The 25,286-nt window shown below is 45.2% G+C and overlaps 1 protein-coding gene across 1 annotated transcript; it reads right to left on the minus strand.

Annotated features, from left to right (window-relative positions):
* Nucleotides 1-1,591: 1,591 nt before the first annotated feature.
* Nucleotides 1,592-25,286, minus strand: LOC105018328 (potassium/sodium hyperpolarization-activated cyclic nucleotide-gated channel 3). Its single transcript, XM_013138881.4, has 8 exons — nucleotides 23,774-25,286; nucleotides 14,416-14,839; nucleotides 13,173-13,334; nucleotides 12,380-12,598; nucleotides 9,997-10,143; nucleotides 9,137-9,377; nucleotides 7,004-7,168; nucleotides 1,592-6,106 (listed from the first exon to the last, which is right to left on the minus strand). Exons 1-8 carry the CDS (start codon nucleotides 24,493-24,495, stop codon nucleotides 4,101-4,103), a joined length of 4,086 nt encoding a protein of 1,361 aa, XP_012994335.3. The 5' UTR covers nucleotides 24,496-25,286; the 3' UTR covers nucleotides 1,592-4,100.

The raw sequence follows: 25,286 nt of genomic DNA on the forward strand, positions 1-25,286 counted from the left end.
CACCCCAGGTATTTCATCCAAGGAATTTGAAACTCTCGTTGGACCAGAAACTAGAGTCAGCCATGTTTTACAAAATGTATAAAAATAAATGTATAAATATTTTCTGGTCAATATGTGACAGTTGCTCGCGGACAGGTCTGTCAGCGTACAGCGTCAATCCACAGACAGATGAGGGCCTCTAGGGGCCCAGAGTCTGATTGAGCATGGACAGTGTCAATCGGTAAGTTAGATCATTTTGTAGTAAACTGCATTGCACTTTTTTTTGGTTAAGGAACAAACATGAGATTCAAACATTAGGTGGGATAAATCAATGGATCAATTAAGTCCAAATCAAGTCCCCATCACTCGCTCAGTGGATTTATATACTCAGAGGTGATAAACATTATACGTCATTCAAGTGAACAACTGATCAAGTTTGCTATATGCAAGGAATGTAAGTGATATCCGGTGATATCCCACTATTTCACCAGCTAGTCATTATCGCCGAAGCCTAGCCGCGACGGCAAATGCAGTGATCCTGTAGCATTGTAGGGGATTTCAGCTTGACAGGTGCACAGCCACGTACAATGAGGTTGGACGGCATAGCAGCATGAGCTTCACCTGTCACCGCTGAGATTTTCTGACATCTCCTAATCCAGCCTTTGTGAAGATTGTACAGAGTGAATTTTTGCGAGTGAAGTTTACTTCGTATGTTTGCTCAAACGATAGAAATGCACCAAAATTGTGAGATAAACATTATGAAACTGCAGTAAACGACAGTATATTGCCAACCATGGTTTTTAGCCTGTTCGTACAACACACTCCAGGAGGCCGTGTGGATCCTTTTGGTTTGTTTACCAACTCAAGGAAGTTGTGGAAGACGGTTGCCCTCTTTTAAATGAAATCCTCAGTAGCGCTCCCCATGTATCCGCAGATCTATACAGGCAGAATTAAACTACCGGTCTCTGCATCAATCATTTTCTTAGAAGGTTTACACCACCTAGTGGCTCTTTGCGGATGTACAGGAGCAGCTTTCAAACCATCTAACTGAAGGTATTTACTGTTGCCTGCTCCAGAAAAGCCATGGAAAAAAAGATGATTAAATAGTCTGTATGTTAGCATGACACAGATAAATGACCTTAATAATCATACGCTGCTGTATGTACTGAACAGCTCTGACGGCTGCCAGCTGAATTTCATGGAGAGGATTAGGGGAAAATGGTACCAGAAATCACACAATTAGCAAAATTCATCAAGCAATTCCGTTCATTTTGTTGAATAGGTCTGCATCTCCACCATATGAAATTAATAACATATAATTTTTGTTTATGTAAATGTCAGATACGTTTTTTTACAATATATATTAAATGACAGAAATAATGGCATAAAAGAACATAATCCCGTCCATTTGAAACGCCAACACTATGACAGAGTAGAGTTAGAACATAATTATAATCCGGATTAAAGCTCTGTGACTTTCCAACGGGCATTTCAACAGCTGTAAAAATCTAACGCCATAAACACTGCTCAGATTTACACAGACAAACAATCAAAAAATAATGGGACAACCACTACTAACTCACCTGAAATGTGATTTTATTATTGCATACAATTCAATAAAATTCTAAAAATATATATTAATCTGTTTGACATTGGTCATCGCGGAATTATACAATTTGGGAAAGTCAAAAGGAACAAGGAAAGGAAAATAAAATGCAAAAGTGTTAAATATATCACTCAGCGACACAATAAGGCCCATTTCAATCTTAAAATTATAATATGTAATCTAGCTGGTAATTGGTGCAATGGGCATGTAAATTACTATAATATCCAGTGGTTTCTGGAGTATAAAAGGAATTCCAGATTGTTGCTCTATCAACCAAAGCGAGAGTGCTCTCAAGGTTGAGATCTGATCTGCTATTCAATCTAAAGCTTCTGTTGGAGGCTGTTACAGTGGAGAAGAGAGGGAATAGAATAGAGGACAGGGGGGAGGATAGAGGACAGGGGGGAGGATAGAGGAGAGGATGGAAGACAGGGAGGGGAGGAAAACAGGTATGAGAGGAATAATAATGAAGGATTGATCGACCACCAGTTTTGGGACCAGAGACAGATATTATCTATATCCCCTATAAGTGTGTGTCTGTGTGCTCGACCCCTCTTCCGCCTCAGGGTGGCCCAAGGCCCAGCAACCAGGCAACTCAGGCCACTGGAGAGGATTACCAAGGTTAGACTTCCATTCAGGTCAGAGGTGTGGATAAATACATGATTCAAATTAAAATACACAAAGTTATGAACATTAACTTATATACACAGAAAACTGTATGTATGCATATACAGAGGTTGCTGAAAATGAAGAGGCCTGGGTTCTTTGACCTTTTTTTAAATAAAAGTCATTAATCAGTGTTGTATCACATGACATACGTAACAGCAGTTTTTCAACCGATGTCCAATCTCAGATAACAACTATGGATAAATAATCTTAAAGAAATTCAGGAAAGAATAAAAGTAAAATGTAGAGAGAAATGACATCCAGTTCTTTATCATATATTTCTGTGTTTTCATCGTAACAGCTCATCTCCAGTTGATTGGAACAAGTCAGGCTACAATCAGGTCATTGTCTCTCATTTTGTTGTGCAATATGGACGTGATCTTTCAATTTCGTCTCACAACCCGCAACATTTGTTTTATTTGCGCATGCAATGGAAAACAAAAATGGACTTTTCTGATTGGACAGCTCCAGTTTGTCCCTACCTGTTCATGTAAAATGTCATATGTTTGCCGTTTAATGAACGTGACCCAAACTGATTATTCCATCAACAACCCTTCGATCCGTCATCGCTACGGAGGAAGTCTCTGTCTGTGGTGGAACACGCCCAAACAAAAAGATGATGGCGTACATTGAATACGGTCGTTACTGCTAATCTGCAAAATAACCTCAGACATATGTCTGCAAATCTTCTGTACCTTCAACTTCCCCCCAGGGGAAAACAATGGCAGACGTTGTTAAAATAGAGACTGGTTGGAAACTGCTGTATACAACTCTGTCAACAAGCTTTCACTGCCATGTGGACCAAGGTCTGTGCAAGAGTGTGTGTGTGTCTGTTTATGTCAGTGTGTGAACCGTGGTGTTCAGTGTGTGTTTGTGTGTGTTTGTGTGTGGGTGTGTGTTGTGTTGGCAGAAGAGCAGCCTGGCAAAACATAACAAAGCAGAATTAGTAATTTTCTGAATACAGACTTTTTCTGTCCTTCTATTCAGGAAAAAAGGAATCTCTTCCAAACCCCAGTGATTCATTTACCAAACCGTTATTTCAAAATCCACAGTCACTAAAGATACATTCATGTCTTCCGGTAAAATAACAGGCTTGATATTTAAGCTAGCTAAAATGTATGCTGTTTCAGAGAATATTCCAGAAAGGCGTATATAAGGGTGCTTCCAGTATTGCTTCCCGACGACATTGGAAGACATACCGTGGAATTTTTTTCAGTTCATCTGAAATGACAAAAGTGCAAGTCAGTCATAATGCTTTATCTTATTTTCAAGTCTCTTCGGGTGACCAAACATTCACCACATCTCCAGGTTAACACAATTCAAACACAAAAAATAAGGAAAACGCTAAGTAATCTGTACGGGCTTAACGGTTAGATAAATGTCAGAACAGCTTTTAAGGAAATACCTCAACACAAAAATACAATGTGAGTATACAGTATGGGCTAAAGTACCTATTGATTGGTCAATATCAATACATGTGGTTTTATATTATCCAAGTGCATATTGATACAGTTTATACATTACCGTCATATCTCAAAAAGCAAGGTTGTAGCATTGTACTGTAGAAAAATACCCAACTCAGCGGGCAAGGCGTTTTTAAATTACGTCCTTACCAATCATTTACAATCAGAACTGTCTTGCCCCCCCCCCTCCCCCGGTTCATTCACTCTGCATAAAAAATAAATATCTGCCCTAAGTCTTCATTCGTCTAATATAGATATTCACTCACACCTTCCTCGGGTTAACAAAAAACCCCACACACGATAGATATAAAAAAACAACAACACACAATGCCAACACAAAGACGAGCTCCCCGTATTCCAGGCATTGCAGGGGGGTGTGTGTGCAGAGATCACAGGTTGGACGGGAGTTGGGAACGGGTATACTCTGCCTCGGACGTCTTGGCCGGGCTGGCCTGACGAATGGCACTGGGTTGTGAGGAGGTTGGAGCTCCCTGCTTCTTGACAGCTGGAGGCTCAGACCCTGCGGAGGTGAAGTGACTCATGGGAGTGACGTGGCCAAGGAGTTTGCTACTGCCGCCTACCGGCGTGGAAGTCGAGGATGGCTGAGATGAGAAGTGGGTGGAGCCGGGCACCCCTGAGGACAGAGCCCCCGCCTGGGGAAGATAGCTGTGTGACCCCGAGGTGGAAACGGTGGATATAGTCCTGACATCCTGGGTGAAGAGATCCACGAGGGACTCGGCCCTCTGCCCTCTCCCATCCACCCGGGCAGGACAGCTCATCTGTGGGGCGAGGGAGCTGTGGGAGCCTGTGGCACCGCAGGGCTGGCTGTGGGGCTGGCCATGGCGATGGTGGTGAGGCGCCGGCCGGCCGGTCACCGGGCTCTGCATGGTGGGGCTGGGGGCCACTGGTGGGGTGCAGGATGGGGAGCCTTCCCCGGAGCCGTACTGGGCCAGCGAGGCCAGGGCAGAGTGGAAGGAGTGGGCAGTGGACTCCATCAGGACCTGGGGCAGAAGACAGGACTGGAGTCCCGAGGAGCCCACACCTCCAACGTCGGCCTGTTCAGGGATGGATATTGACAGATGTCCGCCGGAGCTGAGGGTGGGGGAGGTGGTGTAGAGTTGGGCAGCTCCGCTGAAGGTGGGGGAGGTGGTGTAGAGCTGGGCAGCTCCGCTGAGGGCGGGGGAAGTGGTGTAGAGCTGGGCAGCTCCACTGACGGTGGGGGAGGTGGTGTAGAGTTGGGCAGCTCCGCTGAGGGTGGGGGAGGTGGTGTAGAGCTGGGCAGCTCCGCTGAGGGTGGGGGAGGTGGTATAGAGCTGGGCAGCTCCGCTGAGGGAGGGGGAGGTAGTGTAGAGATGGGCAGCTCCGCTGACGGTGGGGGAGGTGGTGTAGAGCTGGGCAGCTCCGCTGAGGGAGGGGGAGGTGGTGTAGAGCTGGGAAGCTCCGCTGAGGGAGGGGGAGGTGGTGTAAAGCTGGGGGGCTCCGTGGGGAGTGACGGTGGTGGTGTAGTGACAGTGGGGAAGGAGGAGGTTGCTGCCTGCCCTCTCCTGATGTCCTCCGGAGCCGTGCCTTGCCGGCGGGTGCAGACAGGGTCCGGTGGGGGGGTGTGGCTGGGAGGCTTGTTGGTGACTCAGGACAGGGCTGACACAGCTGCTGTTTACAGGGTTCAGGGCGGAGCCAGAGTGAGCCGAGAACCTCCGCGGCGCCCCGTGTTGGCGGGACACTGGCGGCGAGCTGGAGTGGCTGTGTAGCTGGGCCGAGGAGGAAGTCGGGTACCCCCGGACGGAGCACTGTCCCAAGGGAAAAGCAGAGCCGACCCTGGATAGAGTCTGGACGTTACTGGAGGAGACGCAGGAGGCCGGCTGGTTTGGGGAATTTGTGGGTGACTGAGGAAATACAGAGGAGGCGGCAGAGACTAGATGCTGGGCCCGGAACGAGGCCAATATGGGAGTGTCCACTCCAGAACGGAACTTCAGAGAACCGGATGGGGACGCATCCCCAGAGCCACAGCCGGACATGCCCCCTCCAGGTGCGGCCACGCCCACGTACACCTCCCTGTGCAGACGGTGGCCCGTGGGGTCCTTAAAAGAGCCGGACATGGAGAGCGGGCGGTGGAAGAGGATGGGGGGAAGCTGGGAGTGGGACAGAGCCAGGGCCAGAGAGGTGGTGGCCGCGACGGCCTGGAGGGGCGCCTGGACTAGGGGCGCCCAGATGACCCCCGGGGCGGAGGCAGGCGACGGGGGATCGGGGTCCAGGGACTGGGGAGAGATGTTGATCTGGATGGCCATGTCACGGTCGTGCTGCACGATCCTCTGAATTATCTCGTTCTCCTGGAGGTTCATGGCTCCCGAGTTCTGGGCGTCTCTTACCTTGTGTTGGAGCACCGAGTTCCTCTTCCCTGTGAGTGGAGAGAGAGTCAGAGGAAGATGGACTTGTACAAAGGGATGAGTGTTACTGTAGAGATGATGGTTTACTGTAGATTCTAAAGCCACCAGAACACCCAAAGAACGTATTTGGAAATGGAGTGTTTTTTGTTGCCCTTGTTCATAAATGTCAGTTCCCTGTTTTTTCATATTATTATTTATTTTGATATAAATCCTGTATGTTCTTTGCTTTGGGTCCAATAATTAAAATATATATAAACTAAGTAAATTAGACTAGAGAGAAGCAGAATTGCCAAAGCCTCGGTCACCCACCCTGAGTGATCCTTGATATGCTACAGTGAAGAACAGCCAGGCATTAAGACAAGCAGAGGTGAACGAGAGCTTTCCCAATGCCATGCCCTGATGACAGGGAGATCTCTCCTGGAATTAATACCGTCTAATCTGTTGACTCAAGAGATGGAGATCCGCTTTGCTTAACTAAAACACTTTCTTCTCATATATTCAGCTGGTTGAAATCCCCCCAGGTTATAATCCACTTGCGTGGAGGTTCCAGACCGGAGAATACAGTAAAGAATACAGTAAAGAATACAGTAAAGAATACAGTAAAGTTTCTCCCGAGGCGGCCACGCTCAGTTACCAGAAGCCATTGTTGTCGGCGAGGTAGGAACGGCTTATCTCTCTCGCTGACTACCAAACGTACCCTTTCGTAGAACAGCAATGCTCTTCATTAGACATATTGTGTCGGGTCTACAACCACACTATACAGGGCCAGTTCTAGGCATAAGCAAGATAAGCGGTCACTTAGGGCCCACAAGCGCTAGGGGAGAAGGGGCCCCAAATTAAACATTGCCTCAGCTATAAAAACCAATCCCAGTTCGACGGCACTACCTCCATCGGGCTGTGGTTCTCACCTATGCGGTCCAGCCGGTCCAGAGCTACGGTTTCAAATGCCCGCCTCATCATGGGGTACTCCTCCAGGACCTCGTTGAAGTTATCCACGGACAGGGAGTATAGGCGGCAGTAGGTCTCCGCACGAACGCTGGCTGTTCTTCGGCCCTGAGTCAGCAGGCAAATCTCTGCATGGCAATGGAGGAATTATTCCATTAGTCCCGGGTACTATTCCGACTTGAAGTGTGCACGCCTTCCACTACGCACTACTCAGTGGGGGGTGTGGGGGGGAGGGATTCAGACCGGCCCAGTGCGTGCGCCAAAGTGTGTTTCCCTGCAAGCTATGAATAAATGTAAATAATTTGCTGAAACCCTCCCACTTGCTGAGCTTTTCATTCAATAGTTTTTTCTGTACATTTATCCCAAGAATGCATTTAAAGCCATTCCTTTAAAGCAAAAGCTTACCCATTTTTACGTGTGGCCTCATTTTCACTTTGTGTTGGGAGTTTGATTGGTCAAACCATTATTTATGTATTTTTTATTGGTAAAGAGACAGGCTTTCACGTTAGCATGGCCCCTGCAATGGTTAACTAGCTAGAATGCTATTATGCAAATGTGTCTAAGCACCTTACAAAATGTTCCAAAGCACTTCAAACCAACTCAAATTAATCTCTGCAGATATTATTCAGAATAGTATTTGTTTAGAATAGGCATCAATAAAAGAAAGCCACTTGCATACATATTTGTCTCTTTTTCAGCAAAAAATTGTTGAGACTTAAAAATATTCTGATTCTCTAGATTATTTAGCGTTGGGAAAGTATTATGAATACTGAAACTGTTTTGTAGAGCCGTTGGAGACGTTTTGCGTCATCCCGAAAGAAAGAGAAAAGTGTTTTGATTCATTCTGATAACGTTCCCATTCCATTCTTCAACACACCCATGTTGGAGGATTAAAGAGAATTACAATATTGCAAGAGGTTTATTCACTGATGACATGGTCCAATGTTGGACCATGAGTCGGTTAAGGTTCATACGATGAACTGTTAGTGAACCTGAGCCAATGGCCATTTTTTATATTAAACATAATGGTGGTGATGAAGGTTACGTAGGGTCATTTTTGGGAGTTGTCAACCAACAACATGAATAATAATAAGGGTATTGAGAAATAATCACTGTCATTCACTATTTCCATGTAGAATTATGAATCGGTATGTTTCCAAATTAAAGAAACGTAGCCAAGTAAGTTGAAAAGTAGACATATTAGCACAGGCGTATTGCAGAATAAGAACTCTCTCTTGTGGCTCTATCTGTTTGATTTAGTAATTAAATCTACTTATCCTATAATGCAAATAAGTTAAAATATGTATTATCTCTTTAAAGCATTACTTGAGTGCATGTTTAACAATATATGTAGGCTCAACACAATTTTCTGTTTGCACTAGCCTTTTCGTTAAATTGCCGAATCCTTATGTACAGGGCAAACAACCACAGAAGCACTACGATCACAAAGCTCAGCCAGCGCCAACCAAACCCAAAGCCCTTGGGAGAAGATTTGAATAATGTATTGTTCTGCTCACAACAAACAGTCACAGATGTTAATCTAATGCTGTGGCTTATGACTGGAGAGGGAATCTCCTCTGAACCCCATAGCCTTACTGAAACCCCCAGGGCTTGGTATCAACCCCCCCCACACCCACACACACATACATACACAGGAGCACATTTATCACAATAAGCTCTTTTGTTAACAACATCTATTAACATTAATGTTCAATTAATGTTGATTAATGGTACGGTCCCGCAAAGGCATATATTACATGAATACATATTCCAATGGGAACGTTTTCTTTAAAGTTTCCTAGAAATAAGTGGTACTTTACTCACCACAAATGGCAGTTTAAAGATTATATACCTTTCTTATTTCACCAAACCACCGATTGGTTTCATCTTAGTATCAGGGTGAGTAAAGGATTTGGACTCAAACAGCAAGGGCCTTATTGATTTGACTACATCACCGCAGGTCCCTGCCACTGAACACAGACACAAAGAAGATATACTCCCTTCTGATTTCCTCCTCCAATGGGCTGGGAGAAGAAGGTGAGGAGGGAGGACTATGGGGCAGAGATCTTCCAAATGAAAGTTGACCCCCAACTTACCTCCAAAATAGGACCCATCGGATAGCTTGGTCTCTTTGGTGCCCTTGGCGATGACACAAACCACACCATGCTGGATGAAGTACATCTTCCTGCCCAAGGTGCCCTCCCGCACCACGCTGTCCATGGGCTGGAACACCTCGAAGCGCAGCTTGGTCAGCATCGACGTCACAAAGTTGGGATCTGCGTTGGCAAACAGGGGCATCGAGGCCACCAGCTTACGGCAGTTGAAGTTGATGATCTCCTGGGAGAGTGGGAAACACAGTGGTCGGACAGAATGAAGGCGAGCGCAAAATTTCAAGTGTGACTCCAACAATAGTGATAGAACGAAGATTCCGGAAACACATCATCAAAAGGACTATAATCTACATGCCTGACAGTGCCCTCAGAAAGACACAACCACACACTGTAATAATATACGGGCCATAAAGACAGGGCATCCCAGCAGTGTAATAATCGGGCAAACTTCAAGTGTGGCCAAACCTTTTAATATTAATTAGGCTACACTGCATTCTGTTTACATTATGTAGTTTTATCTGCAGATTCTTTTTGAGGAGCATTTCGGGAAAAAACAGCTACGTAATCACATAATGGTTGCGATCCAGGGTATTGAACGGAAGTATTCCTCAACAAAGTCAGCGTTTTCCCTATCTAATGGCTAATGTGATTAAGACTCGCTGTCAGCTCAAGGCCCGCCATCATTAGGAGGATATACAACTGCGGTAATGGGCAGCTTCCCTAAACCGACACGAGGCAGATGAAGACGGATCCGGTCAGAACCGGTGTGAGGTCTTTGTCATAACAACGGTTCTGACGTCACGTGGAGGTCACACACACACAGTGCCGCCGACACACACACGCACCTCTCTGAGCGGTTCGTTGAGCTCCCCCAGGATGCTCTCCTCGTCAAACATCTTGCCCTGGTAGCGGTGCTCGTAGTAGTCATGGATCCTCTGGCGCATGCTAGCAGGGAGCTTGTGGAAGGACATGTACTGCTCAACCTGTTTGTACTGGGAGACAGAGGACACAGCTGTTTCTCGAAAGACAACTGTACAGTAATTATGATCGCATTTACACCCTGGAAATGTATTTTTCCCCAGCGTATCCTCAGTTCGAATAAAATTCAGGGGCAATTGTGTTATTCTATCATTAAAATGTAAGTCAACAGTTGTCGCAAAGTGCTTATGCGGATACCCTGAAACACTGTGGAGAAACCAATGAGAATGTTCATGGAAAATGACAGGTTGTGTGTTGAGGGCATCAAACAGTGTGTTCCCTGAATGTTTCATTAAACAGTGTGTTCCCTGAATGTGTCATTAAACAGTGTTCCCTGAATGTGTCATTAAACAGTGTGTTCCCTGAATGTGTCATTAAACAGTGTTCCCTGAATGTGTAATTAAACAGTGTTCCCTGAATTTGTCATTAAACAGTGTGTTCCCTGAATGTGTCATTAAACAGTGTGTTCCCTGAATGTGTCATTAAACTGTGTGTTCCCTGAATGTGTCATTAAACAGTGTTCCCTGAATGTGTCATTAAACAGTGTTCCCTGAATGTTTCATCAAACAGTGTGTTCCCTGAATGTGCCATTAAACAGTGTGTTCCCTGAATGTGCCATTAAACAGTGTGTTCCCTGAATGTGCCATTAAACAGTGTGTTCCCTGAATGTGCCATTAAACAGTGTGTTCCCTGAATGTGTCATTAAACTGTGTGTTCCCTGAATGTGTCATCAAACAGTGTGTTCCCTGAATGTGTCATTAAACAGTGTATTCCCTGAATGTGTCATTAAATAATGTATTCCCTGAATGTGTCATTAAACGGTGTGTTCCCTGAATGTGTCATTAAATAAAGTATTCCCTGAATGTGTCATTAAACAGTGTTTTCCCTGAATGTGTCATTAATTAAATAAAGTATTCCCTGAATGTGTCATTAAATAAAGTATTCCCTGAATGTGTCACTAAACAACGTATTCCCTGAATGTGTCATTAAAAAACGATTCCTTGGATATGTCATTAAACATCAAATTCCCTGAATGTGTCCCTAAACAACGTATTCCCTGAATGTGTCATTAAAAAACGATTCCTTGGATATGTCATTAAACATCAAATTCCCTGAATGTGTCCCTAAACAACGTATTCCCTGAATGTGTCATTAAAAAACGATTCCTTGGTTATGTCATTAAACATCATATTCCCTGAATGTGTCAGTAAACCATATAGTAGCAGTCATTATTGTTATCATAGGTTCACAGGTAACTACACTCAAAAATATGTCCTTATGGAAGGAGCTTTATTGGAGGAGTCTGAATTCCAAGTTATATTAAGGTGCTTCAAAAACGGTCCTGACTGCAGAAACCATCTGCCTTGATTAATTAGACACAAAGGATGTTGTTAGCAGGCAAGTCATCATAGTTACCGAGATGTAATTTGGTCGCATCCCAAGTGACACCTTATTCCCTGGCTAGCCCAGTCTTTGGTCCCCAGTGTCTGGGTAATACTGCAGAAGGGGTTGCCCACTGCTCATTAAAAAAATAAAAATGCTCTCCTGTCTTTCACCACTGTCACTGTCTTGAGCACAAGCATAATATGCCCAAAAACATATATCTTTAAACAAAACATATGCATTGTATTCTTGCTGGAGTAAAAGCACTAAAGTCAAAGGATTCCTCCATCTCTGGATTCATCACCCTTAAACCTTCTTCTATATCACTCCCTCTTTTGTTCTCACTATCTTGCTCTTTGTCTCTCTCTCTCTCTAATCTCGAAGTTTTTATGATTTTCCCTGCATGCACTTTTTCCCTAATATCATTATAAGTGTGAACATTTCATGGGCCATTCTCTTCAGGCTACGTGTTGTGAACCCACTGACGAGGACCGAACAGCCGTGTGAAAAGCTATTCCCTCTATGCATACTGTAGGACCACCCAGTCAACCCACAACCTCTAACTGTGTAGATCTGAGAAGATTAGGACACTGTAGCACTCAGAGGCCATCTTCAAATTGCACATGTTTGCAGTTTGCCTTGTAGTTTTAAGTATGAAATTAGTAAAAAAAAAAAAAAAAAGAAACGCAACAAATTTGTTAAACTGCTCTCTGAAAAGCATCCGCGCTCTGTCTTAACATTTGACACCAAAGTGGCTCCCCCCTCATTTGTTTAATATTTTCGGAAATCTGACGGCCCACCCCGCGACCCTCACCACTAAGAGGGCGAGGACCGTACCTGACCCCCCCAAGTCCAGCCGCCACTCACCTTCTCCTGGTACTGGCGTCGGGAGGAGTCGAGAGACTGGATCAGGGCGGTGGCGTGGCCGACAAACATGGCGTAGCAGGTGGCGCCCACGATCATGCTGAGTATGGTGAGCCAGACGTCGGCCAGGCCCACAGGGGGGTACATGCCGTAGCCGATACACAGCATGTGGCTCATGGCCTTGAACAGGGCGTAGGAGTACTGCTGCCCCCACGTGTCATTCTGCAGGGGGGGGCGGACAGAGACCGGAGGGGAGAGGCATGAGAGAGGACGATGCCTCGTTCTTTGGCGGAGGACGTGGGAGAAGACAGGGGGGTTCAGAAAACGCTAGGCTGGAGGACAACGGAGAGTCTGAGCTGACCGCCAATTCTGCAGGAACAGTGACGGGCCTGACCAAGGAGGTTGGCAGGTATGACTTTGAGGATCAATGGATGTTTGAGTCACTGGACCTTCGAATCTCATGACTTTCAGTGCAATTGACCTTTGAAGCACTGCCTTTCCATGTGAGTGTTGCACTGTTGAGTCATTAGACTACTGAAATACTGGACTGTTGAATGTCTGGGCCATTGAATCACTGGAGTATTGGAACACAGTTCTATTGGAAAACTGGACTTTTAGAACACTGAAGTATTGCAACACTGGACTTTTGGGAAACTGGACCTTTGGGACACTGGACAATTGGAACACTGGACAACACTAAATTTTGAACAGTCCCCACGTCTTTTTCCCGGTGAATCATTGATCTAAAACTAAACCAGATCTCTGTGTGTATGAGTGTCCCAGTGTATCTACTCACCACCATCTTGTTCCTGGTGACCCAGCAGTCTGAAGGGAACTCCTGCAGCATGGGGACCAGGAACTGCAGACACCCGTCCCAGTGGCACAGCAGCAGCATCATCGCAATCAGGTTCACGATGCGCACCATGGCACTGGCCAGGTCATAGGTCATGTGGAAAATCTAGGAGATTAGAATTAGAATGGACATTTTTTTTCCCTGTTGTCCATTTGTGGATTAACTAACACTAACAGGACCTGCAGATAGCTAAGTAATTAGACATTCTATTAAATTTTGCCGTTCGCTGTAAACACGCCTAAACACAGATAGAAGAATACACGGTTTCGTTGTTCACAGTTATGCCGGCTCGCGGCCTGCTGTCATGTAATCAGTCCGCACCGGGATTAGCCGTGGAAGTGCACCAGGACAGCACTAGGTGCTACACGGCCCTAAAGCCTAATCTCAGCCCAGTAGGACACATTCAGGACCATTGTTCTTAATCGGCCCGCCACATAACCGCCGGGCTCTTCTGACGTATGCCCACTCGGCATCTGCCTGGGCCACTGTCACCGTGTGCTAATGGTCCCAGGGGGGGGGGGGGGGTGGGCGGGGGGTTGGGGGGAGGCAGAGAGGGAATTATGTTCTACTTAGTGGTGAAAGATCACACTGAGAACACTGCAAGCCTCTTCTTTACAGCAATGTAAACCGACGTTGTGTGGGAATGTAATCTCAATGTATGTCCAGACCACATGCCACCCACTCACTTGGAGCATGTGATGCAGTTATAGGATGCTTCTTCATTTACACTTCAACTACTGAAATCAGCATTATTTTAGATTATATTCCGTTTTGTCTTTACATTATTTGTCCGGAATTCCGTGACATCCAATTGTACCTACGACTTTGTCTTGTCGCAGCAACTCTCAACAGACACAGGGGAGGTGAAGATCACTGCTTGTCTTCCTCATAGGCATACACACAAAGGCGTTCTACAAGCATTTCTTCCACACTGCACATCCAACCAGAAAATCCCTGTTCCCTGCTCAGATCTTGCAGGCCTGGGTATGTTTTTTACCTTAGCTGTTACAGATGTTACAGCAGCTTAAACACACTTAGGATCTTCCTTTATCACCTCCTCCTACCTCCACCTCTCCATCACCTTCTCCTACACCCAACTCTTGATTATCTCCTACATGTCTTTCTCATCTTCATCATTGCCTACATGTACCTCCTCCACCTCTAACCTCCTTCTTGTCTCTCTCACCTCCTCCCACTGATGTATGTATCTGATGAGTCTTGAAAGCCTCAGCAGCCTAAGGAGACTCAGAATCTTGGTGAAGCGGACGATCCTCAGCGCCCGGGCTGTCTTGTAGAAGTCAGAGTCGATCCTGGTCTCCACGATGAGGAAGATGTAGTCCACGGGGATCGACGAGATGAAGTCCACCACGAACCAGCTCTTCAGGTACTTGATCTTGATGGTCTGCGGGTCCAGGATGATCTCGGTGTTGTCCTCCTTGACGATGCCAGTCCTGAAGTTGAGGACCAGGTCGATGAGGAACAGGGTGTCCGAGATGACGTTGAACACGATCCAGGGGGGTGTGTGCTCATCCTTGAAGAAGGTGATGCCCACGGGGATGATGATCAGGTTGCCCACCATCAGGAACAGCATGATCAGATCCCAGTAGAACCTAGGCAGAACACAGAGCTTTAACAGTAGAACCTGAGAGAGGAATAGGGAGGAATCACAAAGAGTTTAAAACCTGAGGGAGAACAGGGTGGAACAGGGATTGTTCTATTATGTTTTGTTACATTGAAAAGGAGTCTAGAATTTGTATGTTCCTTTAAATGCAGGCTAGGCATCTTTTCTTTAAGAAAATATGGATGAATGTTAGACCAGTAAACAGAAACTCTAAAGAAAAATGTGGATGAAGGTTAGACTTGTAACCAGTCACTCTACAGAAACATGTGGATGAAGGTTGGACTTGTAACCAGTCACTCTACAGAAACATGTGGATGAAGGTTAGACTTGTAACTAGTGACTCTACAGAAACATGTGGATGAAGGTTGGACTTGTAACCATTCACACTACAGAAACATGTGTAACATGAAAATTTATTCAGAGAGGTATTTGGTGTTTACAGTGAGGGTGTTTGTGTAGAAGAATGAGTATTTGCAGTGTATTTCACTCCTGTTTTGTGTCGTAATTAACCCAAGATGGGTGCTGCAGGGTTGACAATGTGAATCGACATTCTGAACTTGAATCCTATTAGCATGGAAGCATTACTTATTATATCACAGCATGAGACCAGAGTGTATCTTCTGAAGCAGCAACAACAAACATGATCCCACTTCAAAATGTTTACGATTGCCAGCCATGGAAAGTGATATTAATCATTCTGTTCTTTATTGTTCTAAAAGATGTAATTGAGCTAAAACACACTTGGAATTGAGCTAAAACCCTTATTGGAATGGACAGCGGTGGAACTGGAATTCCAAGATATTTGAACTTCAGCACCTCGGGCAGGGCTGGCTCTAGCCTTTTGGGGACCCTCGTCTAGCTGTCCTTAGCGGTAGGGGGCCCACGAACAGTCGCTTCAGGGATATTGATAGAGACTGGCAAATGGTCACTGTCCAACACGTGGTCCTGAAACCCAGACTAGCTTCCAGACCGTAGCTAGAACATTTTACATTTTAGTCATTTAGCAGACCCTGTTTTTCAAAGCAACTTACAGATAGCAGACAGCAACTGTGGCTACATACACAGAGCCTACAGCAGAAGCCTCTAAACTGCAGTGAGACAAATTGACATTTCCAAGCCAAAGTTTAGAAATGTGGCATACTGGCCAATACTGAGGAATACTGGCCATATTTGTCAATAATACCACAGCAGATACTACAGACAGATGAAGTTCTACAGCTGTTGTCCAACTGTTGAATCAACATCTTACCAATTACACCCCGACAGACTTATGAAAGCAGACTTGTGGAAGAATCTTTTGCAAGGATTACAGCAGTAAGTATGTTAGGATTGGTCCCCATCAACATAACACACATGGATTTTACAATTTTATCCCATTCTTCTTTTATGCAACTGATGAGTTAAATTGTCAGGGGATCAATTCGTGCACCCCAAAATATGTTGAAATTTGGAGTTATTCTCTGTCTCATCTAACTTGACTAAAGTCCTTTCCTGGCAGATGGAAAGCAGCCCCAAAGCATTATGCTGCTGCTACCATGCTTAACAGTAGGTACCGTGTATTTTGGGTGATAAATCATGTTGGCTTTGTGCACAAAATCTCTTTTGTAATTAAGACGAAAAACTTTTATCTTGGTCTCATAAGACCATAAGGCATTGTCCCCTAAGGTTTTGGGAGATTCAGTTAATCTTCTTGCAAAATGTACACAGACTTGGATGTTTGTTTTTGCAAGATATAGGTTCTGTCTTGACACCTTACCCCCCAGCTCAGACGTGTGGAAAATATGTGCACTAGTTGTACTACGCAGGGAGTGCCCAGTTCCTGATAGAAATTCCTGCAGCTTCTTTAAGGTTGCTGCCCTTTCATCTGTTTTTGAAGGATTGTCCTGATAGTTGCATTGTCCTGGTGGTGCCATCTTGCCTCTACTTCTTAATGATGACCTTCAAAGTTCCATGATACATTTAATGCCTTTTCTTTTATTTCCCTCTCCTGATCTGTACCTTTGAATGATATGTGATGGCTATGTCTGCAGAAAGCAACCAAGAAACCTTCAAGAGAAATCCTAAGGGAACAGCTGATTTTATTCATGGCTAATTTGAATCACTTCAATTGATGTAATTGGAAGGCATCCTTGTATATGATTTTTATTGTGATTGATTATATCAAAAACACAGTTACAACCGCATCATAAATATATATAATTTTGGAGAAATTGTCCATTTGAATGTCATTTAATTATTGTTATCCAATGCATAGACATGTTTTTTCATCATAGTGTAACTCACCAGTTACCACCAGTCAAAATATTACCAGTCAGCACCAGTCACAATCACCAGTCACCACCAGTTTAAATCACCAGTCACTACCAATTGAAATCACTAGTCAAAACCACCAGTCAAAATCACCAGTCAAAATCACCAATTGAAATTACCAGTCAGCACCAATCTAAATCACCAGTCTATCACCAGTAAAAATCAACAATGGAAATCACCTGTCTAAAACACCACTCTAAAGCACCAGTCAACATCATCAGTCAGCAAGAGTCAAAATCACCGGTCTATATCACCAGTCACCACCAGTGTAAAAAACTATTCTCCACCAGTCCAAATCACCAGTCACCACCAGTCTAAATCATCAGTCATTAGCAGTCCACATCACCAGTCTGAATCCTTAGTCACCACCAGTCTAAGTAACCAGATAACCAATCCCACTGAGAAGAAGCAGATAGTACCAACCAGGAGAATCAGATATAGTCCCACTTAGGAAAAGCAGGTAGACAGTACCACTGAGAAGAAGCAGATAGACAGTACAACTGAGAAGAAGCAGATAGAAGGTACCACTGAGGAGAAGACAGACAGTCGCAACTGAGGAGAAGCAGACAGACAGTCGCAACTGAGAAGAAGCAGACAGACACAGTCCCACTGAGGAGAAGCAGATAGACAGTACCAACGAGGAGAAGCAGATAGACAGTACTATTGATTCTATATAGTAATCCATCAGCAGTACCACAAATATACTCAGGACAGATTTAGTTCAAAGCTCCTGTAATCACTGACATTTTCCCCCTAGAGGAGACCAGGCACATTGCATTTAAACGAGCTATACTTTGAGGAAGGGTGGGCAGAACGGTATAAGGTAGGTCAGTGAAAAACAGGGGAGGTCAGGGAGGTACAGGGGAGGTCAAGGAGGTACATGGTAGGACAGAGAGGTACTGGGCAGGGCGAGGGGGAACAGGGTGAGGAGGGTAGTTATAAGGGAGTCAGGGAGGGAAAGGAGGTACAGGATAAGTCAGGGAGGTACCGGGGAGGTCAGAGAGGTCCCGTGGTGGTCAGAGAGGTACCAGGAAGGTCAGAGAGGTCCCGGGGTTGGTCAGAGAGGTACCAGGGAGGTCAGAGAGGTCCCAGGGAGGTCAGAGAGGTACCAAGGAGGTCAGAGAGGTTCCAGGGAGGTCAGAGAGGTACCGGGGAGGTCAGAGAGGTACCAAGGAGGTCAGAGAGGTCCCGGGGAGGTCAGAGAGGTACCAGGGAGGTCAGAGAGGTACCGGGGAGGTCAGAGAGGTACCAGGGAGGTCAGAGAGGTACCAGGGAGGTCAGAGAGGTACCAAGGAGGTCAGAGAGGTACTAGGGAGGTCAGAGAGGTACCGGGGAGGTCAGAGAGGTACCAGGGAGGTCAGAGAGGTACCAGGGAGGTCAGAGAGGTACCGGGGAGGTCAGAGAGGTACCGGGGAGGTCAGAGAGGTATAGGGTGGAGAGGGGATATCCATTTAGTATAATCAGATTTTAGTTTCTCGGCCAAACGCTGGCTAACCGCTCATCTGTCTGTTTTTCAGATTTCTTCCCTCTCCCCCTCTTTCTCACCCTCTCTCAATCCCTTTCTCATCCTCACCCTCCCTCACCCTGTCTGCCTCCCTCTATATATACCTCTCTATCCGTCTCTCCATCCCTCCCTTTCTCTGCCTCCCTCCCTCGCATATCGCTCTAGCCTCTCCCATACTGTCCCTCCTCTCTCTGTCAGTCTCTGTCTACTCCTGTGTGACACACTGGTCCTAATTGCTCTTTGACTCTCAAGCAGATAAATCCCAGCGTTATCTCCTGGGAATCCATGTCATCTCCAGGACTCCGCTTTCCCCAGCCAGATGTTGAAGCAGTTAGCATTAAAGAGGAGATCTGGTACGGGAAAAACAAACAAGTTGTCGCTCTGACCTGCCACTATTTTCATAATCAGAGCTATGCACTGACTAGTTTTAACCCAATTACATACCATACAGTGTTTCCAAACAAAGGGTTAAAGCAAGCCTATATGTTGGGCTCTGACGGAGTGTGAATGCTGAACTAAGCTCAAGAGGCATTTGTAGGTTGTCTTCATCAGCAATCGATGGCTGTATTTAAGTAAATTAAATGTGTTTGTTTTTTTAAAACGTCCCAATCCTGGACTGCCCCTTTAACCTCTCGGCTACAGCTCTGCTGCCACTGATGTCACCACGGCTGTCTCGGCTGATGTTAAAGGATGGGGAGTGAACAGCTGGCCAGCCGGCCCAAAACACTGACAGTACTTAACTTCTCAGGACGCACGTGGTCACATCAGTGCAGAATCAGCTGACCTGAGTGTGCAGAGCTGGCCCAGCTCTCTCCTGCCTCTCCCAGACACCCCTCCCATACCAACCAGAGTTGGGGTCAGTATCATTACATCAGAGCGAATAATTCTGGGTTTGCAGAAGGGTTTGGATTTTTTTGCAATTCACAATTGCAATTTGACTGAATAACTTAGATGTTGTATATACACGTGGCATTTACCTTGTTCAGCCGATTTTACATTATAAATAGCTATGATTGCCTTTTCAAACATTGGATACATTACAAGTTAGCATCTCCTGCTAGGAATGGGACAATCTAATATAAATAATGCTTCTGTTGGTATGTATGTGTTTCTCTTTGAAAGTCCCAGGGGTTGAGCCTAACACGGCTTGGATGAAGAGAGGTTGTAGGTCACAGAGCAAAGGTGAGGCGGAGAGACGAGTTCTGGGCAAAGTGAAAACAAAGTGGCTTAAAATGGCTGAAAAGGAGCTTAGATCAATCAGGACAGAGAGATGAGAGAGGGATCATAACTAGACTGAATACTTATCTATTCTGTTTTCTACTAGCGGATTAAACAAAAAGAGAGAGTCAGATAGAGATTGAGAGAGAGACAGAAAGGGAGAGGGGGCAGTAAAAATGAAGCTTAGAGATATCTATCTACTTATGTTTACAATTGAAAGTGTGTCTTTCTAAGGTACAGTTAAACACCCCCCTCCCTCCTTTTAAAGTAACTTTAAGTCCACACCATCATGCATTCTCCTTGTGTGTCCATACCATCTGATTTTCACAGACGGACCACAGTGAAATCACGGTGAAAGAAACTTATTTTACCCAGTATTGAACATAGGCTTTCACCAAATTGAATGGCGCTTCATTATTCGTGGATTACCGATGTTGGCACTTTGTTACAATTCCTGATGTAAAAGTGCTTTATGAAATACATTTGATTGATTGACTGATTGACAAGCAGGCCAGCCATCTGTTCAATAACATTTCCAGTACAATATGCCGCGCCACAGCAATCTTGTTGATCCAAACTTTGCCGGTTCAGACATTTTGTTTTCACCTTGCCCAGAAACAGGATCAGCGGCTATGGTTCGATTTTGGTCCAGGATAACACATTGTCTACGGTTCGGTTTTGGTTCAGGTCAGCTCATCATCTATGGTTCGGTTTTGGTTCAGGTCACCTCATCATCTACGATTCGGTTTTGGTTCAGGTCACCTCATCATCTACGGTTCGGTTTTGGTTCAGGTCAGCTCATCATCTATGGTTCGGTTTTGGTTCAGGTCAGCTCATCATCTACGATTTGGTTTTGGTTCAGGTCAGCTCATCATCTATGGTTCGGTTTTGGTTCAGGTCAGCTCATTAGTGGGAAAAGCTTTAATCTTCCTTTCAAGTCAAAGGTGCCCCTCAACACTGCTTAGAAAGAGAACAGTTGATCTGCTGATCTGGTTGTGCCATCCATCTGTGCGGATTGACCCAGCCTGGCCAGATGTGAGTGGGACGTTGATGCCAGAAATCAAACATTTAGCTGGGATCCGGTCAAATTAAACGTGGTGCAAAGAGCTAAACCGTTACATGGGAATTTTGGGCAGAGTAAATGTTTTAGAGGTGATTGTTATACATTTTCATGAGGATAAACATAAATGAAAATGGAATAAGACATTATTTGCCACGGCTATATGCTAGCTAGCTTTGGTTTGAATTCTGATTGCCTGATAGCTGTATATGGGAACATATTCCATGGGTATGACATCACATCACTTTCTTCATCTTTAATTACATTGGTTACCAGTTATTATGACCAATAAGGCATCATGAGGTTTTGTGATATATTGCCAATACACCACAGCTAAGGGTTGTCCAGGCACTCCACGATTCATCGTGCCTTATTTTCTACACCAGGATTTTATACCAGGATTCAAACCTCCACGTATATGTCTAAGATACTCTGCCTTTCAGCCAGCTAGCATCCAGGAACCAAACAACCTAGTTTACAATATAGTATGAAGGATAAAACCACCGATGTCCTCATTTCAAACAGTTTTGGGGATGATAGCCACTAATTTCTTGTGGATGGATTTTCATTTCAACAGATTAAGTGAGGATCTGGCCAACAGAGAATCGTGTGATTACACATAGCAGTAGTTCCTGTTTTTTTTTTTATTATTGATTATTTGGATTGGGCAAAAGAAGTGCTGAAATTGGCACTGTGATTTTCAGTCAAAAATAAACAATTGGCTATAAGACCAGAAGTATAGAAAATCAAGTGAGCTTTTTGGCCATTATGAACCAGTGGAAGAAAGAGTTTTGGCCAAGAGTTTTCTACCACAAGGGGAGGAGATATCACTTCCTTCCTTTGCACAAAGGTAATCACAATTGATAATGGTATTCCTCACAGCAGTATAACAGAAAATTACTAACTTTTGTGAGAGAAATTTTCTTCAGGGTCACTGAGATTACTTCCGTTATACAAACTCAACTTGAGCACAAGCTCCATCAGCGTGGTGTCAACCACACGTCCATCCTAAAGAAGGTGAGCTCTCACTTTTCCCGCCAAAACAGTGCACATCTTAATGACACCTCAGGTTACAGTCACCGCAGAGCCACGAGTACGGACAGCTGGCATGATGACTATGCAGTTAGTGGTGATTCCTGTCCTGAATTCTCACACACTCACTCAGCTGTCATTTCAATCACTCCACAGTAGCACAGTGAGGGGTTAGCCCCCCCAACCCCCGCCAGCCCCTTCCAAACACGCTCCCATTAGACTAATTGTGTTGTCATAATCCCCCCTGATGTGTGCTTCTAATACCTTGCATGGTCATGTTACCCTATTTTGATTACCCCGTTTCAAACAGCCCCATCCTGGTGTAGCTCCTCGGCCAGCCCACTGTTCTCTCTCTTTCCCTTGCCTTTTCTCTCTCTTTCTTACTCCTTTTCTCTCTCTCTTTCCCTCTCTTTCTTTCTCCTTTTCTTTCTCTTTCCCTCTCCATTTCTCTCTCTTTCCCTCTCCTTCTCTCTCTCTTTCCCTCTCCTTTTATCTCTCTTTCCCTCTCCTTTTCTCTCTCTTTCTTTCTCCTTTCCTCTCTCTCTTTCCCTCTCCTTTTATCTCTCTTTCCCTCTCCTTTTTTCTTTCCCTCTCCTTTTCTCTCTCATTCCCACTCATTTTCTGTCAATCCTTCTCCATCCTGTTATTTCCCTCTCCTGCTCTCTCTTTCCCTCTCCTTTTCTCTCTCTTTCTTTCTCCTTTTCTCTCTCTCTTTCCCTCTCCTTTTATCTCTCTTTCCCTCTCCTTTTTTCTTTCCCTCTCCTTTTCTCTCTCATTCCCACTCATTTTCTGTCATTCCCTCTCCATCCTGTTATTGCCCTCTCCTGCTCTCTCTTTCCCTCTCCTTTTCAATCTTTCCATCTCCTCCTTCTCTCTCCTCTCTGTCTTTTCCTTCCTACTTCCATCTCCTTCTCTCTCCTCTCTATTTGCCTCTCCTTTTCTCTCCCTCTCCACTTATTTTTTTCCTCTCAGTCTTTCTTCTTCACTTTCCCTCTCCTCTCTCCTTCACTCTCTCCCCTTCTATTCATCTCTCTCCCCCTCTCCTTCTCTCTCTGTGTAATCCCATGGCCTTACTAAATGATAAAAGTGTAATTCAGATGAGTGGGGAGAGACATCAGGACAGGACGACAGGAGGATACAGCTCAGATCGGTGGAAAAGCACAGTGAGGGAGAACAGAGTGAGGGGACTCAAGGTTAAAATCATACAAAAACCTTGTTATGTCTGCGCTGATTAAATGACGGAAGGATGAGAACAAATGTACTTGTTTCTGTGTTGTAGGTCAGGAAATAAATAGATCTCAAACCCACACACAGACACACACTCATTTTGTGGCAAAATGACATGTCCTTTGAGAGCCAGAAAATGATGAGCCTAAAAGACCAGTGGGCTATGAATATGACTAGTACTGGAAGAATGAATATTCATGCCAATAGTCAAATGTAAATACTCTATTTACATTTGACAGGCACCTATTTTTGACCTTTATGCTTGAGTAATTGCCAACCTTGGGAAACGAATACAACACACAAAACTGTTGCCTTACATTGGTTTTACCTATCAGCTAATATCATCTACAACACAAAGAGTGGATGGGGACTGTGATATCACAACAAAACCTGTACATCTGTCTAGCTGAGCTTCTAGTTAGTGAAATAGAATATTTCTATCAAAATAACGTGTTGAATGAGATGTGTAGCTCAACCCATTAGAGGCCTAGTCTGACCAAACGCTCAATATGCTAACTAACAGATCATTCAAACTGGTCATCATGATTATATATTCTCTGAAGGGTAAATACCTAAAATCACTGTATGGATGAATGATCCAGAATCCTGCAGACTTCACGCGTTCTCTCTCGTGCTCTACGGCCCTTTCACTCCCCAACATTCTCAGGGAGAACTTGTTGACTCCCGGCTGAAGCATTGCTCCGAACTGACGGTGCATGAAGCCAGCCCGGTACAGCTGCTCTGCCTCGTCTGGCATGATCGGTTCCGTTCCTTCTAACTTGATGAAAGTGGTCTGATCAAAGACCGAAGACCGACGGTGTGCGCCAGCAACGCGTCCAACGGCACCCTGAGCCACTTGCTCGGCCCCTGATCCAGTTTCTCCTCCAGGGTAACTCTCATCGTTAGCACCGGCGTCTGCCTCCGGGATCAGCCTCCGCTGCTCAGCTGGGTCTGACCCAAGAGTGTGTCGTCCAGTGATGGAAGACAGACTACCTTTGAACATGCGACAGTCTCCGTTTAAGTTTGGTTTGACAGCACCGTCTGTTTCCAAGACTCCAGCGGTCCCGCTCCTGGGGTCTCTATCCCCGTTGCTCTTGCAGCTGATAGCAGGGGATGGAGGTTTCGGAGGAACAAGCGGCTTCAGCCTGATGGCGATACTTTTCTTCTTGGTGTCCTTGTCGCCACCACCGTATTCCCCTCCATCGTCAACCATTACAGAGACTGAGCCTTTTTGGCCAATGTTTTGCGGCAGGCTATACAACCTTTTGCGCATGGAAGAATGAAACCTATCCATTGTGGGATTGAAGAACAAATAAGTCGCGCACTCGTCCGGGCTACGAGAAAAACACGTTGAACAAAGAAACAAAAATGTATGAGCTATTAAAACAAACCATCTATCTCAAACTCAAACGGCTCTGGATCCCAGAAGCAGTGACGGTGCATCCGCAGCAGGACAGGGTCAGGTCGAATCTTACTTGACACTTGGAACGTGCAGCTGTCTGCTCTCCCGGTTGCAACAGTTCGCTCCGTTTCGGTGCGACGGTCATATTAGCATATGATATGTCCAGGAAAAATCAATGAATGACATCCAGGTATAGGTATTCCTAAATCCGCGTGTAGTAGCCTACACTAGAACACATCGTGGTGCTGGTGCTTTCTGCAGCTGTCTGCTCAATGCGTCGGGTCGGACGAGCAAGTCGGAGACAGAGACACAGACAGGCAGGTAGACAGACAGTCAGACAGACAGGCAGAGGATGATGCTGGCTGGTGGGTGGCAGAGGTCCTCAATGACAAAGCAAGATCTTCAATTCTGATTCTCCTCCTCCCCAAATATTAGAGCCCTAGTGAGTTCGCCGTCAATGGGGAAAGGGAGACACGCAGTCTTCCACGCTCAGTCCGGTTAGCCCGTTAGTATTCACCAATTTGCGTTCCAAAACCACTGCCCGCTGTTGCACGCTGATCATTGATCCATCATCCCTGAGCTCAATAATAATGTGACTATTAATGGAGCTAATCTATCAGTTTGCCAAATGAGTTCTATACGAGGATTGACAGGACAACACATGCGCTCGGCATCCCAGTCTA

This window comes from Esox lucius, chromosome 19, assembly GCF_011004845.1.
Source record: "Esox lucius isolate fEsoLuc1 chromosome 19, fEsoLuc1.pri, whole genome shotgun sequence".
In the NCBI taxonomy this organism is placed as follows: Eukaryota; Metazoa; Chordata; class Actinopteri; order Esociformes; family Esocidae; genus Esox; species Esox lucius.